The sequence below is a fragment of the Candoia aspera genome, chromosome 11 (assembly GCF_035149785.1).
Source record: "Candoia aspera isolate rCanAsp1 chromosome 11, rCanAsp1.hap2, whole genome shotgun sequence".
Lineage (NCBI taxonomy): Eukaryota > Metazoa > Chordata > Lepidosauria > Squamata > Boidae > Candoia > Candoia aspera.
The window spans coordinates 24,249,126-24,262,752 of NC_086163.1; the positions used below are offsets into that span (position 1 = coordinate 24,249,126).

Sequence of the window (13,627 nt, forward strand, 5' to 3'; positions counted from 1 at the left end):
TGCTGCAGCTCCTTGGGTGCCAACAGCAGATACTCACGGTCATAGTATCCCTTGACGGTGCAGGCCAGGCTGAAGAGCTGAATGACCCAACAGAAGCTGTTCTGCATTTGCTGGACGAAAACGCAGGACAGGAGCTGGCAGAAAAAGAAAGGGAGTCACACCCTGCCCAAAAGGAGCTGTCAGATCCAATCTTTGTGCACAGAAAATCTGGATCCACCAGGCACTTTTGAAATAAATGGCCTGGACTTTGCCTCATTTGGCCTGCATCGGCAGGTGATGGTGAGGAATTGAAGTGTTTGCACTTCAACTTAAGTCCTACCGAGAGCATATTCTTGGCGATGATCACCGTCACATTGTAGAGAATCAAGCAGTCCCACAGTATCAGGCGGGCTCGCAGGGACCAGCGCAACATGGCAGTGCCAAAAAGCAGCAGATAGAAGCAGGCCATCAGGTAGCCCAGGCCAAAGATGCTGATGCGATTGGCCCCCGCGACGAAGACGATGACCAAGACGAACCAGAAGAGGTAGCAGAACACACACACCTTGACCATGTCCAGGTAGGACCTGGCAAGTGGGCAAAAGGGGAAGGAGACGTTGAGGACACAGGAAGAGCCTAGCTGAATCACATCAAAATCAGTGAAAGTAATTGATCTTTGATGGCTAGGCAGACTGCCCCGAACCTAGAGGGTCCATACGGTTTCTCAGCTGGTCTAATCCTGGTTGTAAGATATCTAAATGCAGTTCTGATTAAAACACCCTGCATTCTCCTTGGCTAGGACAAATCATCCTAGTTAACGTGAAGCAAGCCAGGAAAAACAAGCTGGTGGCAAAGCATGGCTAATACTAGCCTAGGGGGCTGCTTGGCACTCACCTGCAATTGACAAAATTGGGCACCGGGTTTGGCTCCCCCTGCAGGGGCTCAAGCTGCTCCCTGTTGTCACCAGCCAATTGCACCCACTCCTCCGTTTGCTCATTGGCAAAGACTTTCCACTGCTGAGATGCGCAGAGCAGCAAGAGGAAGTCGCCTGTGGGAAGTGAAGGGGGATTTGAACGCCCACCACACCAAAAGACACGGGAAAGCAAATATGGCTGTGGCAAGCAGAAACACCTCCCCTTTCAGAGAGGGGGCAGAGCCCACCCCAAAGGGTGTGGTCTGCCATGACTCCTCCCCATAATTGGTGCAACCTACACATTGCAGCTCAGTGGGTGCGTGTGCGAGTGATGGACACAGACTGCATTTAACATGTTTTGTTAGTTGTGGCCGCAGCGGACATGGTGATGATGCAATATGGATAGAGGAAGGATTTTCCAAGGGGAGGGGGCCCTTCAGGACAGCTTGGGGGATTTATTTTCAGCTTTTAAACACCTCCCACCCATTTTAGGGTTCATAGCACAATTTTGGGGTATTTCCTCTCTCGGAACAGGAAGAAGCTAAACCACTGATGTGCTAGCTCCTCAAGGGGAAGTGTTCCAGATGCCGAATTCCCCCCCTAAGGGGCAAGATCCACAATGGCTTCGATCCCCCTCCCCCAAAACTGGCACAGCCCAGAGACCCCAGCCCAGCTTCCCCACAGGAGCTGTTCCTGGTGCTGAATGTGGGTCATTCCTGAATTAAGGCTGAGGCTGGCAGTGGATCATGGAGAAAGATTTTAGTTACCCCAGTCAAGCACCAAAATATTACACCCTTTCCGAATTCACTTCCAGAATTGGGAAGGTATTTGCTTGCTCCCATGTCTTGTCTTGCCACTGATTACTACACAGTGAGGTTAAAAACGAGACCGCCACCACCACTCTTCCGCCAGGTGTTCCAACAGCAGGAGGCCTGTCTCAAGGTACTCACTCATGAGATTGATAGAATTGGGTTTCACGAAGAAGTCAGGGAAGTACATCCACTTGATGAGAACAGAGGTGATGGGAAGGGTGTGGCTCCACCTCCAGGGGTAATCTAGACGGGTAGGAGGCAAAAACACAGGCATGCTGGGAAAAGCTCCTGGATCTGTAAGTAACTGATGGCTGCCATTGCTTCTTGAAAAACTCAACAGTTTAACTGAGAACCAACTCCCCCCTTGTGCCCCGAATCTCCCACTTCCCACTTTTTGTGAATGACCTGCTGGTTCAAGGAGGAGAAAATTCTTTCCCTGTCCACATCTTCCCGTTATGCAGAATCTGATAAACTTCTAGTGTCCCTTGCTCAGCTCTTTCCTAACCTAAAATGCCCCAGCTATTGCAAGCCTTTCTCAGTGAGCAACTGTCCACTGGATATTTGGGGTGACTTTTTTCTGGTTAAACAATGTGCTCGCGACGTGAGGATCCGAATGGTGCTACGCAAAACAACTGCCTTCTTTTTGTTGTACGATGCAAATAATTGCTTAATGTGCATTTTATGGTAGCAGCTTGTAATGATTTCCAAAAATGGCCCTGTGGGGATTGAGGAGGAGTGGAGGGGACATCCAGCTACACGTTCTAGTTGGAAAGGAAGACCAACAGCGACACCTGGCTGGCTCCCTCAGCTGGAGTCTTACCGATGCAGAGAACTGGAGGAATCCCAACACAGAGAAGGTACTGGAAGATGAGGAAGAGGGCCAGGAAGAGACAGTACTTGGGCCAGAGCTTGGCAATGGCCTGACGCCGCCTCCGTGTCAGGATGACAACCAGCCAGCATCCGTGGAAGATCACCATGAAGTTCATGCGCTGGCCAATCACGTTCACCGTCACTAGAAAGCAAATCTGGGGAAAGAGAGGGGAAAAAGCCAAGGAAGAGGCTGCGCTGGAGAATTTTGGCCTGGTGACATCTTGGGAGATGCAGGAGAAGTCTCTGCTCTGACATTAAGGACTGTTCCAAGACTTAAGAAGCTTCTCCTTCTCTTCACCAAACACCACACCTCTTTCTTTTATTTATCACTGCATTTTTATCCTGATTTGAGTGGGGGATCTGCTTTCGTTTTCTCCTTATAACCACCCCTGTGGGGTGGATAAGGCCGGTCCAAAGCCATTCTGAGAGCAACAGGGCCAAGGAAGAATTGGAAGCCAGGTTCCAGTTTGGCATTCTGAGCCTTATACCCCCCTGGCTTCCCCTCTGCTTTCCCGGATTTCCACAGGCGTGGGGAGAGGAACGCTTGGAGTAACCCAAAGGAAGAGCAGGGATAAAACAATGAAATGCAGAAAAGGGCCGTTCACTTGTAAGTCTCCTGTGAAATATGCCCACTTGCAGGGTCCCTCTCCAAAAAATGTTCCTGCACCCCCTATTGTGATGACCAGGAAATGCCCAGAAAATATGATGGAGCGGGAGGGTCATAAAAGTCACAAGGGTGGTCATGACCATGTGATCAAAGCTCCACCCTTTTTCATATGCCTTGACTTTTTTGACACCGCCCCTCCCCATGGACACCCCTGCTGTCTTACTGGCCAAACAATTACTTTTCCAATTAACACAACTTAGCTGGCATCTTCTCCCTACTCCAGCCAGCAGGGTCCAACTCACCTCAAGGCCAAACTTGTAGAAGAAGTAGTTGATGAAGTACTTGATGCAGTTCAGCAGGCCTTTATCTAGGTTCTGCCGTGTTGCATCCTCAAAGATGGTCTGGGTGAGCGGAGGCACCAGCTGGTGTTGCTTGCGATAGTACTCCTGGCATCGATACACAACAGCTTCAAAAACCAGCAGGACCAAAACTTGCAGATGGTTCTGAAGAGGAAGAAGAAAGAGATGAGCCAACGCAAGAAGAACAGGAAAGAGAGACCGACTTGCCTTTGTACCAAATAGGTCCCCCTCCAGATGTGCTAGACAACAACCCCCATCAGGCTCGCTGGTAATGATAAATGTGGTAATCCAACCTCTGTAGAGCAGTGTTTCTCAACCTTGGCCCTGACCCAGCCGTTTTCCACCCCCCACCTCCATCCCCACCCCCAGAAGCCAGAAGAGAGACATGCTAGGAGAGAACAGCTGCTACACACCTGGATGTAACCCAGGTTGGGGTATCTCTTGCGGATACCAAACCAATTTGCTGGGTCGACGGGTCCCTGGTAGAGGGTAGAATTGCCGATCTCCTCTGGCTGGAGGTTGGTGCTATTGAGCAGAGGCTAGGGGGTAAAAAGGAAGTATGCTAAAATACAATACAAAATAAGAAGCTATGGTGTCATAAGAATCTACAGCTCTTCCAGGGAGGTTAGGGTAGAATGTAAACTCTTGATCTGATCATCAGCCAGCATTTGTTCAACCTATTTCCCTGGTGACCACTGTTTTTCCCCTTCCACATCTGTTTCTGGGACTCAGTTTCCCACACATACAGTGCATCCTGAGGTCTGAAGGCACCTTTCCTCCCATGCACACACACTTCTGGGTCTAAGGTTGGGGCACATTTACCAAGCTGCAGTTATTGGCATAGTCTTGTGGGTTGACAATCTTCAACTGGTACAGCATCTTGCAGACAATGATGATGCAGGCCCAGATGGTGGAGAGGCAAGAGGCCATGTGGCAGAAGCGGCTGTAGGGCACAGCAAAGGCCCAGAGCACCACCAGCAGGAAGTTCATCACCGACACCTGGGTGAGAGGAGGGGAAGCGAGGATGCACAGCGATTACAACACTGGGCTGTGCAGGGGAGGCCAGGGGACGGCAATCTGATACAACCTTCCTTTATTTACTTTACCCCTTATGGGGCAGAAAAGGGCTGGAAAGCTTATCCTGGTGCTTAAGGATGCGTCCAGGCAAGACTCCTGCAGCCTCAAGGGGTAGTTTGGTGCCCTGCATGGCCCACACCAATGATACTTTCCTGGGCCAAAGTAAATCTTTTGCCTTCCCTTGCTACTCTCAGTTAAATGACCGAGACATGCTTTGTGTTGAGATTTCCTTGGGCAAAAAATACCGCAGGCCCTGAATTCCTGATAGGGACTGTTTTGCAGTGTGCACCTCCTACATCCTACTGACCTCTACGGTTTCCTGAACGAGCATTCTAAAGGCCAAATGGTTTGATTCTTGGGTGACTTCCCTGCTAAATCGAGCCACACTCTCAGCCTTCAGCAACTTCCATCCCGGGTCCAGCCACTCACCTCCTGCAAAGTGACCCAGATGATGTACAGAGCCACCAACTTCAAAATGTGCAGCTCCAGCAGGCGCAGGACAAAGACCTGGATGTGGCCGAGAATGTCCGAGAACCTCTTCCCCAGCACCAACAGACGTTCCAGCACAAGGCCCCACTTGCCGGGCGCGCCCTCTGAGGGAGAGAAGGGAGAAGGAGGCACCGCTGGGAATGTCCAGGCTTGATGGGTTGTTGGTTCTTTAGAAGGCTTTGCCCTCCCCAACTTTTCTGATGGCAAGCTGAACGATAAGGCAAGCTTGGAATACGAGTAACTCTCCATTAGAAGGGTGCAATTAGTTGAAATCAAAACACGCATAGCACTTCCAACCCATCCCCACTTATTTTCTCTGCTTCGCCTTCTCCATGGACCCATTTTGGCAGTGCTGTGAAGTCCACAGAAAATCCCAAAAGCAGTTGTGAGAAAGGAAGGTTATAATCTTGGGGGGAGCTGCACAATTTCTCTTTGCATCTTGATGGGACGCTTGGTGGTGAAAGAGAGCCAGAAATGCTGGGGTACCATTAGCAATGAAAAAACAAACAAGACACCCAGTTTATATTCAACCAGCTTAGTTTCCTTCTTGGATGGTGTACAAGTAGTCCTCAACTTATGACCACAACTGGGACTGGAACTTCTGGCGCTAAGTGATGCGGCCATTAAGTGAGTTGCACCTGATTTTATGACCCTTTTTACCATGGTCATTAAGTGAATCCAGCTTCCCCCATTGACTGTGCTTGTCAGAAGCCCCTTGGGAAGGTCACAAATGGGTGATCATATGACCCTGGGATGCTGCGACCATCATAAATACATGCTCATTGCCAAGCACCTGAACTTTGATCATGTGACTGTGGGAACACTGTGACAGTCATAACTGCGAGGACCAACTGTAAGTCACTTTTTCCAGCACCGTTGTAACTTTGAATGGTCATTAAACAAACAGCCATAAGTTGAGGACTACCTGTACCTTCTGGAGAGATGGACCCTTTGCCTCCCCTTGGTATCTTCTCCTTCAGTGTTCTCCCCTTACCCTCCGAAGAGGCATCAATGTCGTCTTCTGGCTCACGGTCTTCTGCTTCGCCACCTTCAGCCGGAAGCAGCACCTGGCTCCCACTAATCTCTCCCTTCCTAAAATCAAGAAGACGACCAGCAGGACTTAGAGCTGCAAGCCTCCCTGGGATCGGGAAAACAAGACTTGGGCAGTGGCCAAGACTTCCTTCGCCTCCAACCAGCAATGTTGGGGAACTCAGCAAATTGATTGAAAGCTGGCTCTGGGGGCAGGGACGTACCCCCCTGAAAACAACGGAGATACCCTGGTGAGATGATGCGCTCCAGGTCGGTGATGCGCATGAACGGACGGTGGAAGTAGTGGAGCTGAAGGATACAGGCCAGCAGGAAGAAGCCGGGGATGAAGATGCTGGAGAAGAGCTCTGAGACGCTGAATTGCTCCAGGCCGAGGTCACCCAGTCTGGACAAAGAGAAAGGAAGGAATGTGGGCGGGGTCAAGGGACCTGGAAAAGATGCAGCGGTATGAATGCAAAGCAGCCTGGACAACTGGGCAGCCTTCACCTGGAAAAGGTACAGTGGAGAGGACCATCCCTGTGAAGTGCAACGAGGGAAAAATGGAGAAACACCTGTTTTCTTCCTTCTTGGTTCCCGGACATGAGCTCAGCTGAAAAAGGGCCAATTAATAGTGGAGTGGACCCTTCCCACATCTCCCCTCTTTTTCTCCTCATCAACTTTTAGTCTCATTTGGCTTCTGGGCTGTTCAGCCAGAGAGAATTAGAGCAGCGCATAGCGGAGAATCGACTCTGCCTTCAAGGTGCATCAAATGCGGCGGGATGTAGAACAGGTAACTTCGGCCACCAAGCCAATTCCACGCAACGCCCCCTAAACCCAAACCGACCCAAAGTCAAATGAGATCTGAGCCATGGTGAATTAGGGATTCTTAGCATAATCCAGATCCAAATCTAACAGCAGATCTGACCTTACTGGAACAATCCTGAAGATTAAGGCCATTCTACTTGAATCATCAAATTCATTTGGATACGTTCAATTTGGATTTTCAAACTGAATCTCTAGGTCAGACTGAGGTGATTTGGTCCGGAACATGCAAACATCTATTGAACCGGCAAATCAATCTGGAAGCGTCCAATTCACTCAGATCTCTTAAGATGAACTGAGTGCCCCAGTTGCCTACGTGGGAAGAGGCGAGTGTTTTGATCTACTGCAAACCAACAAGAGATCCACCCCAATCTATCCCCTGTCCTAGACAGGTCCCGGAGTTTCAGGACCAGGTGAGGGGCCTTCACCCACAGATCAAGGTGGCCTGGGGCTGCAAAACTGTGACTCCACTCACTGTTCATCAGTCAGATGGGTGAGGTTCCTCCAGTACATGGGGAAGTCCTCGAACTGGAAGGTGTAAACAGCTATAAGAACCAGCATGGTGTAAGCGACCACAAACCACCAGAAGGCCTTCAAGAGTTTCCGCCAGAGACTGTAGTAGACCTAGAGAGGAAGTTGGGTGCCGGGGAGGTAGGCAAAAGTGGCCCAGTCATTTTCACACTGCGGGGTATTTCTCTCTCTCACACACACACACAGTCTTGTACTGGCTCAGATAAAGACGTGTCAAGAAGTATCTTGGAACAGTCACCAAGATCACTGCCTCATCTGATGCCCGCACCCTCTCTATGACTCCGCAGCCTCCCTGGCTGCTCACCCTTCCCAATCTGAAGAGAGCCCTCCAGAGGTCTTCCCCATGGATGGGAAGACAGGGAGGCTGCAGATGGCTGGAGAGGGGACTGTGTTTCCCTCTTTCTGTGTCCCTCTGTAGCCTCCTTGGCTGCCCCCAACTTTGAACTTTGTTCAAACTCCAGTTCCTTTGTTTCAAAGATAAGGTAGAAAAGGGGGAAAATTCTCCTTTCCCCAAATTCCCAGAGATCTAATGCTAGGGATCTAGGTGGACCAGTTGTCTGGCTCCAAAGCCACAACGGCTGGGAACTCTAGGAACTGCTGTTGCAACACATCTGGAGGTCCACAGGGTGAGGGAATGCTGGCAAAAAGTAGATGGTTTTCTCTGTTTCCTTCCCCTTCTTTCCACCCTTGTCTTTATCAGCCCCTTAAACCCTGAACATCCCGACATTTCTCTGCCGTGAGGTTAATCAATCACCTGGAAGAGGGTGAGGAACAGGAGGAAGAGGAACATGTAGACAATTTTGTAGACCACCAGGCGTCCAGCAAAGCTGACCACAATGAACATGCCTGCACAGACTAAGATCCAGAACTTGGCGTAGAAGCCTTTCACGTAGCTCCCCAGGACCTTCAGGACATCACGCTTGGGGCCTGGCCCTGAGAAGAAGAGGGGAGCAGAAAGGTGGGGCTCAGGATGACCTGGACACCAGGGTAGAACTCGGCCCTCATTCATGCATTGGCAAAAAGTGCTACAGTCCAGTTGACCCACCACACACAGCCGGAAGGTGATGCACTGAGTTTAGGCTTTGTGAGTTTTGAGAACCCAGCCCACTGCCACCTATTCCACAAATGATGGCTGAGCAAACAAGGGCTTGGACAGTCCCTAAGGTTGGGTAGGCACAGCCCTGAGGATGGATCCTTCCCTCCAGTGTGAGTTAACACAAGGTTTGCAAGTTGTCCGGACAGAAGGCTGGGCTGCCAAGAGGTCACCAATATAACCCCCACAAATGCGGAAATGCATCTGGATACCCACCTGAGGGGTAAAACGGATGGTGGGCTCCTTAAAATCCCACCTAAGGACAGACTTTTACAAGTTAAAATATATATTATTATTTACTGGATCCAGCTTCTCATCCCAGCGTGTTTCGAGCCTCGGTACTCACCAGCCTCTGTAACGGTCACTTCCATCAGCGGGGCAGAAACAGGTTTCTTTTTCAGCAGCTTCTCCTTCACGAATTGTCGCACCAGAAGCCAAAAGGTCAAGGTATAAAGGAGCTGTGGGGAAAGCGGGGTGGAGAAACCGAGGTCAGAGCAGTTCCTCAACGTGTGGTCCAGGGACCCCTGGGGGTCCCCCAAGACCCTCTCCGGTGTCCGTGAAATCAAAATTATTTGCCAGCCTACGCTGAAAAATAATACAGTATTAAAATCCCATCAAACAATCCTCAGAAGCGGTAGCATAGCAACTCGGTCCATTGTAATTTTTAATATGGTAAATATCAATAAATATAACCCATACAAGCAAAAGCTCTTTTGGGGTCCCCATAATTTTAAAAGTAGGGTGCTGAGAACAAAACTTCAGAAGAAAACAGGGCACAAGACTGTTTCATTAGGATGAAACCCTCTAAAGCCACAAGCTATGAAAATGCATGTGCAGGTTGGACTTTTTGCTGGGAACGGGAAAAAATGAACTTGTGATTTATGGGTTTGATGTTTAGAAAGGGTAGAATGTGGGAAGAAGGGAGCCGTGATATAGAGAGAGGGAGGATAAAATATAAGTGTATTTATAACTGCTGCAAAGAAGATTGGAAGCCGCTTCTTTGTTTCTTTTCTTGTTCTTTCCTTTCTTTTCTTTTTTATTGCTTATTTATTTACTGATCACTTTTTCTTATTTTTTTTTAAATTTGTATTGCTTTTACTCTGTAAAAAATGTCTCCAATAAAAATTAATTAAAAAAAAGAAAAAAGAACACACATGTGCAGAAAACCAGCCTCCTCCATTCTTGCTTTGTCACACAACTGGGTGTCATTTTCAGTCATGTTCATCAGTGTTTCTCAGCTTCAGCAGCTTTAAGATGTGTGGACTTCAACTCCCAGAAATCCCCAGCCCATGGATGGGCTGGGGAATTCTGGGAGTTGAAGTCCACACATCTTAAAGCTGCTGAAGCTGAGAAACACTGATGCACATCACAGCTATGTGCTGAGCGTGCAAAAGCCCGATGACGGCTGGGAGGACCTGCTTTGGAGTCCCACCTTTTAGCAAAGCATCACCTGAGAAAGAAAGAGAAAGAGCCAAAGAGCAAAAAGAAAAATAACCTGTGAACAGTGAGAAAACCCAAGATGATGATAAAAGAAGAACCGAAACAATGACAGATGCACAGGACAAGCTTGGCTCAGGTGTTGACTCTACCTTGGCTCCTAGGTACAGGCAGGGGTACGGGGGTCGCACCAGCCCCAGCTGCTCCAGGGGCATGAAGCCAACCTTGGTTGGCAGTTCCCGTTCCAGGTCCATCCCCCACACGTATTGCAGGCTGCAGAGGGTGATGCCATACAGAAGGATGAAGGGGGAGCACAGCATGGCAAAGTGGTGCCTGTTGCGCACGATCCAGATGAGGCATGCCCACAGCAACAGCACAAAGGTCAGCCAGCTGTGGTAGGTGATGCTCCACACCTGGAAAGAACAGTCAACACCAGAGTGAGCAGACTCGAATGTGCTTCTCGATGAGCCTAAGAATGTCCAGCATGGTTGCATTTAGTGGCTCCAGATTATTTTATGTGGCCCTGAGAAGCTGGATCTACTGGAAAACAAAAGGCAAAGGATGTGCAGCACTTCAGGTTTGAAGGGAGAATGTGATTCAGAGCATGCAAAAGTGTGCACAGAGAACCAGCTTGGAACACTTTAAATCTGCAATGGCTTTTCCCAAGATCAGGGGGCCACTGAGAAAGGCAGCCATACAATCCTGGGAAAAGATGCAGGTGCTTCAAGGTGTTGCCAACAGGTGCCCTGTGCACACCCACCCATCCTCCAAATCACATTTTCCCCGTCAAATCCGAAGCAAAACCGTGCATGGGCAGGGGTCGGAGGAAATCTTAAAGATCTATTGAGGGTGGCAGGAACAGGAGTGTGAAACCTCAGGATGCCATCCATGAGCCGGTTTTTTTCTACCCCCCATGAACAGAGGTTCAGGTGTTGGTCTAGGCTCAAGCCCATCCTTGTCCATGGTAGCTCACTGGCTGACTTCGGGCCTGCCGCTCTCTCAGCCTAACCTATCCACAGATTGTTGGGGAATAAAATGGAGGTGGACGTGATATCTAGGTTGTCTTGAGGTCCTGGAGGAAAAACAGAATATAAATATAGCACACACCTCCAAAGAATGGATCTTAGATTTTGAAGGTTACAATTTTCACTCAGTTGGACTTCTAGCATCATTCCCTTAATTATCTTACAGCTCTCTTAATAAAAGGATGGTTGTATTTCTTTTTATATCTGCTTTTGGACCCACAAGGAACCCAACTGAGGTATTAGACCAGAATGACCGGTTTTGCCAAGAAGCTAGAGTGGCCAATGCCAGCCCACTTCAGAGCCTGCAAAGAGGGCAACCGGATTGTGGGCAGTGTCCCTTCTAAAATTTTTAGACTATTAAGTCTCATTAAATATACGCTGCCATGGCATTTCTTCAGTTTGTTGTTTTTCTAACTAGCAACTCAGCTTCCAGCAACACCCTGCCCTTCAGTGCCACCCTCTGCTGCTTCCCGTCCAGGTCTCCCAACTCGCTCACCATCATTGCAATGAGGGCGCAAACGTAGCTCTGCTTCATGACGACGTGGCCCAAGGAATGAAGCAGCTGCAGCTTCTCCTTGTGACGCTCCTGCTTCTGGATGGCTGCAGAGGAGGGATTTTTAGAGCACAGTCCAGCCCCCCAACACGAAGGCGGGGGAGGCAGGGAGGGGCAGGTTGGCGGCTCCTAACCCTGAAAGCCTCCTTGAGCTTCCGGTTGCCTCCGTCCTTCACTGGAATCCAGGACAGAAAAGACCGAGCTATTCAAAGGGGGAGAGGGTCTTGTAGGAGCCTGGCTCTGCCTCTAGAGCAGCGTTCCTCACCCTCAGCGACTTCAAGATGTGTGGACTTCAGCTCCCAGAATTCTCCAGCCAGCATGGGGAATTCCCAGCATTCTGGAACTTGAAGTCTACACATCTTAAAATTGCCAAGTTTGAGAAACACTGCTCTAGAAGGTCAAGTGGTGCTGGTGGGAACTTCCAGCTCGCAGAATCTGTGCTAGGCAGTTCCAGACAGAAGACTGGGGGGCGCATGGCCCTAGAGGAGCAAGGACCGGGGCCGGGGAAGAGCTCGCAAGGTGTCCCGATTTAAGGGAAGGCAGGGGAGAGCAACTGAATGATGGTCCTGCTGCAGCCTCCTTGTCGTGTTGACACAATGCTTCACCTGAGTGATTGGTCCCCTCAAGCTCATGCACAGTGTGGTCCTCAGGGTCTGCCCCAGAAGCCTCGGTCTCCTGGATCAGCATCGGCTGTAAGCATTTTACGAAGTGGATTAGCAGGATTGAGAGAGAAAAATCACGGGGCAAAGGAACGCCCCAAAGCAGCCCAACTTGGATACGTTCCCCCAAGTGGTTCTAGGCCTGGAAGCCTCAGGAGACACGGTCCACAGGCGCTGCTCCCCTGGAAGCAGCCCATCCTCAGGCCCTGGGCGGTCGCCCATCGAAGGGTGCTATATGGTGACCCAGGTCTTCAGCCTGAGGTGGTACAGTCCTCTCCACCACCTTCCGCTGCACATATGGACCCAGCCTGCTCTTCAACCCAGCTGCTTCCTTGTTGGTTCTGAACTGGATCGACCCCCACAGCCTCAGCCCTCGTCCCTCCTGACCGCTGGAGCAAGAATCACACCCTCCCCTCACCTTGGCGTCTTCAGGCAGGTGGTCTTTGCGCTTCGACCGGTTTTCCAGCTCCAGAACCTCTGAGGTTGAAGACTCGGAATCTCTCTGTTTTTTAATGGTTTACAAGGGAAGAATGAGAGGAGGCGCACCACAGGTCCTATGACTTCCGGTGCGCTGATGCCCCTTGTGCCCTGACACTCCTGCCAGACATCTGACCTGATGGAGCACCATGACCTAAATAACGAGGTCTGGATCGGAAGGTCCTGCTGGGATTGACCCATGTGGTCACCGGGGTTCCTGCACTAAGCAGGGAGTTGGACTCAAGAATCTCCCAACGCTTGAATGCTTTGAACCTTGCAAGGCAGGACCACAGTATCACCCTGCATTTTAGCTGGGAGGACTAATATTATCAATCAATCCACCCACCCACCCACCTCAACCCTAGGGATGCTAAGCACTAATACGAAGTGGAGTCCTTGGCGCTCTCTGAGCTTAGTTGTTTGCTTGCAGGCATGTATTCTCTTCCATGGTACTAATACGAAGTTCTCGGGCTTTCAGCTCCACCCATATCATTGCTCCGACCCTGTCCCTCCCCTCCCACGATTAAGCCCCATCTGAGAACCTCTCGCTTCTGCACTGCATTGCCCTCTGCGAGGCAGCTCCTCGTGTCTGCAGAAACCCAAGTTATCCGAGGTACCGAAAGCCGCCCAGGCCATCCTTAAAAGAGCTGCTTACCTGCTCACAGGAGTGCAACCTTCGGAGCTTCACCAAGGTAGCCAAAACGTAATAGAGCAGCAAGAGGATGCCCGGATTCACATACACAGGCCAGGGGAGGCTGACGTCGAGCAGCAGCAAGTTGGGCTGGCTGCAGTCTGCGGGGAGGATGATGGCCTTCAAGCCAAATAACCTACGGGGGAGGTAGAGAAAAGCAGCGTTCAGACCCCGATTGCCCATAAAATGACTGAAAAGGCATCTAGTTGC

The 13,627-nt window shown here is 50.2% G+C and overlaps 1 protein-coding gene across 1 annotated transcript in view; it reads right to left on the reverse strand.

Moving 5' to 3' along the window:
* Positions 1-13,627, reverse strand: part of PIEZO1 (piezo type mechanosensitive ion channel component 1 (Er blood group)) — a 362,810-nt gene that overhangs the window by 310,549 nt on the left and 38,634 nt on the right. Inside the window, 19 exon segments of the mRNA XM_063313055.1 lie at positions 38-134; positions 320-563; positions 871-1,024; positions 1,840-1,944; positions 2,522-2,726; positions 3,481-3,681; positions 3,951-4,076; positions 4,360-4,536; positions 5,044-5,207; positions 6,098-6,195; positions 6,380-6,535; positions 7,427-7,575; positions 8,237-8,415; positions 8,922-9,033; positions 10,165-10,425; positions 11,534-11,637; positions 12,196-12,280; positions 12,668-12,751; positions 13,382-13,553. Coding sequence (XP_063169125.1) covers positions 38-134; positions 320-563; positions 871-1,024; positions 1,840-1,944; positions 2,522-2,726; positions 3,481-3,681; positions 3,951-4,076; positions 4,360-4,536; positions 5,044-5,207; positions 6,098-6,195; positions 6,380-6,535; positions 7,427-7,575; positions 8,237-8,415; positions 8,922-9,033; positions 10,165-10,425; positions 11,534-11,637; positions 12,196-12,280; positions 12,668-12,751; positions 13,382-13,553 — 2,873 coding nt within the window.